Source organism: Semicossyphus pulcher, unplaced genomic scaffold, assembly GCF_022749685.1.
Source record: "Semicossyphus pulcher isolate SPU_LCO1_2020_fin unplaced genomic scaffold, fSemPul1.0.p SCAF_23, whole genome shotgun sequence".
In the NCBI taxonomy this organism is placed as follows: Eukaryota; Metazoa; Chordata; class Actinopteri; order Labriformes; family Labridae; genus Semicossyphus; species Semicossyphus pulcher.
Window position 1 is genome coordinate 7,023,579 of NW_027211697.1, and position 3,301 is coordinate 7,026,879.

Sequence of the window (3,301 nt, forward strand, 5' to 3'; positions counted from 1 at the left end):
TTTGAAGCTGAGGCTGTGACTGATGTTTTATTGGTCTTGTGTTGTTAGAACAGTCATAGATATTTTCTATCATTAATAATTTCTATACTTGTTTAAAAGTAGTTCAAAATCATTGTACATAAAACCTTCCACGGTTTTTCTTTCTACAGTAAAAAGTTGTAAAATAAGTTACTTATAATAAAAACTGTAGGGAACTACATTTTTGTGTCCTTGTGTTCAGTGATTGTTTCATATTTTAAATGATTTTTCAGGTCATTTTAATTATAACCATTAAAATAAGCTGAAAATGCAGTTACCTAAAGTGATTTATTCAACAGTACTCTTTCTGTCCAAACAACAGCAAATTTTGTCTTTGCAACTGTCTTGTTTAATAATAAAGTTTTGATTTTTGAAATCAGAGTTTTTGGTAATATTGTATTGGACTTCATTATATACTAAGATGCCTATTTTTTTCACCACAACAATAGCAAGCAAACTATTAAACATGAGCTCTGAGGGGAGATAGGAAGAGTCTGTAACCTGTATAGCACATGTGTAATTACACACAGACTCCTGACTTCTGTCTTGGAGTCTGAGATCTGACGTTGGTAAATCGGCCACACAGGAGATAAAACCCAGACTCAGTCAGTTATGGCATCAAACTGCTAGCAGGTACCCCTAAATGGATTACCATGACTTGTGCTACTTCATTAGAGCAATATTGTTGCTGATGCCAACTGATGTATTATATCCATCCATCCATACAATACCTGCTATAATGGATACTGTTTGGCTAAGAGGTGAGGTACTCCCTGAACAGGCCGGCAGTCAATTCCAGGGCTGCCACATAGACACAGACAAGAATTCAAACACACATTCATACCTTGCTCTTGAGACACGGGGAGAAAACTCCACACAGAAAGGCCCCAGCCTGCCACCAGGTTCGAACCTAGAACCTTCTCTCTCCCCAGTGTTTCCTACACCAGATAGTTCATAGGTCATGTTGGGCTATTCATCTATCCAGCAGGACCAGTTTCCCCTTCCAGGTCAACTGTAGACTTAGCTGTGAGCTGATGGTGGTAAGGGGACAATATGTATGTTTAAATGTCTATAATTAACTGCTTTTCAATGTGGTTTCTTATAATGGATCATCATAAATGTTAAAATTCTTTCTCAATTACAAGTTAAAATTTGAGAAAGTGAGGCTGTTCTTACAGTTACAAAAAAAGAGTCAAATGTTTATAAGCCAAAACATGCAGCAAACTGTGCAATAGATTATAAAAGGATGTCTGTGTAACCAGAATTACTACGAGTGTTATGCAGGAAGGCACAGCTTAATGCCATTTTGCCATTACAACAACCCCAAGACCGTGGAACAATCAATATTTTGGGGGTTTTTTTTTCCAAATTTGACATGGTCTGTGCCTCTAAATATTTGACCAATAATTACTTTCATTACACTGGAGGTCACGATCATTGCAGTCCCATAAAAAAATACAATTTCTGTATTGTTCTTATTTCCTAAAAATACACTTAAAATTCAGAGTGCAGCATTAACTGTTGTTATTTAATGAGAACAGAAATTGAAGAGTGCTTATTTTCATATTGCAGCTATTATACAGTGTTTACCTGCACAACACAATAGACAGCTTAAAAAACGATTGCATGATCGCAAAGATAGTTTATAAATATTATGTGCATATGTACAAATAATGCAGGATCAACATATTTCTAGATTAACTGTATTGCACAGACAACTCCCTTTGACTTATGCCAACTTCATTGCAGCTCAGAGGGAAATGACAGTCTACCTAAGAAATCTGTAAAATTAAGTGTAGCTACCATAGTCAATCAGTGTCTCCTTCAGAACAACATTTCCAGTCTTTTAAACTCGACAGTGAAATCTTTATATCTTCTTTGCTCTCCTCTGCAGCATGCGCAGCAGCCCGAGAGAAGCATTGAACACTTTGTCGTGATTAAAGGTCATCTTATAGAAGGTTTCCAGAGGCAGCCGGCCAGTCGGATCTGCATGCTTCAGGGCTGTCAGGGGCATGTAGAGGCGGTTGGTCTGGTGACGCAGAGGAGGCTCCTTGGCTGTGATTACTGTAAGGGTTTGCTGCATAAGAGAAAAAAATATTTCAATGGCAAGAATTAAATGTGGTAAAGAGAAAGCTTAAAATCAAACTGAATTTTAGCCGCCATGCCTCAGCCACTTCCTCCGGTGTCTGGCCTAGTGAGGCGAAGATTTTTTTAGAGTACGGCAGGTAAACCTCACGGAAGATTTTGGCAGTCGCCTCGTCCGTCTCTGATAGATCCATCTTCTCAACATCCTCATACACTTTCCTTTCAAACTCTGTCAACACAGGGCCGGGCTCTACTAGAGTTGTCCTTGTGGCAAAGAAAAGAACATTTAGGAACACTGCTTTTAGGGTCAAAAATCTTATCGTTGAGGACAAACTGACCCAGCGACCCCACAATTCAAGTTATTAATGCCGGGAGGATGGATGCATGTTATTACTTGATATCAAACTTCATTGCTTGTACTGCCAGACTTTCACAAAATCCTTCCACAGCAAATTTGGAGGCAGAGTAGACGTCGTTGAACAGAAGCCCTGTGTGGGAAAAATGAGGAAACCTGTCAGCCTCTTAACTCTCTTTCATTTTCAGTTATTCTGTAATGTCACTGACACAATCAAACACACCCTGTATTCCCATGACGCTGCTCATCACCACAATATGGCCGCTCTGCCTCCGCTTCATGTCCGGCAGCAGCTCCTTCACGAGCCGTGCCAGCCCGAAGAAGTTTGTGTCGAAGAGCTCCTTCATGGCAGAGATGCTTTGGCACTCGAGAGGTCCAATCATTCCAACACCAGCATTGTTCACTATAACAGCAGAGCATCACATGTCATGCATGTGGAGAGATTTTCACTTAAAAGGTGTTAATGACATGAATGAGAGGAGACAAACCAAGAACATCCACCCGTCTGTCTGGCAGGCTGTTGACACACTCTCTGATGGAGGCTTCACAACACGCATCTAACTGTTTGATCTCCAGGGTTTTGTTCAGGGAGTCACCGGCGGCTTTCTCCAAGGGCCCCCGTTTCCTGAGGTCCCTCATTGTGGCAACCACTGCCTCAGATAAACAATGAAGACATCACACATGTTAGTAGCTCTGGAGATTTCTATAATCTACTCTGTTTTGGTTGTGGAGTGTGAATGGCTGACCTTTAAACCGTCTAAGCTCATCCTTGGCCAGCCGTGTAGCTACAGCCAAGCCAATGCCAGAGGAGCATCCGGTTACTAGCACCCTCCTGGTTCCCAT

At 40.8% G+C, this 3,301-nt stretch overlaps 1 protein-coding gene across 1 annotated transcript; it reads right to left on the reverse strand.

Annotated features, from left to right (window-relative positions):
• Nucleotides 1-1,885: 1,885 nt before the first annotated feature.
• On the reverse strand, nt 1,886-3,301 carry LOC138603215 (retinol dehydrogenase 8). The gene is made up of 6 exons (XM_069674915.1): nt 3,205-3,301; nt 2,947-3,108; nt 2,682-2,861; nt 2,498-2,591; nt 2,184-2,367; nt 1,886-2,095 (listed from the first exon to the last, which is right to left on the reverse strand). The coding sequence occupies exons 1-6, from the start codon at nt 3,299-3,301 to the stop codon at nt 1,886-1,888; spliced, it is 927 nt and encodes a 308-aa protein (XP_069531016.1).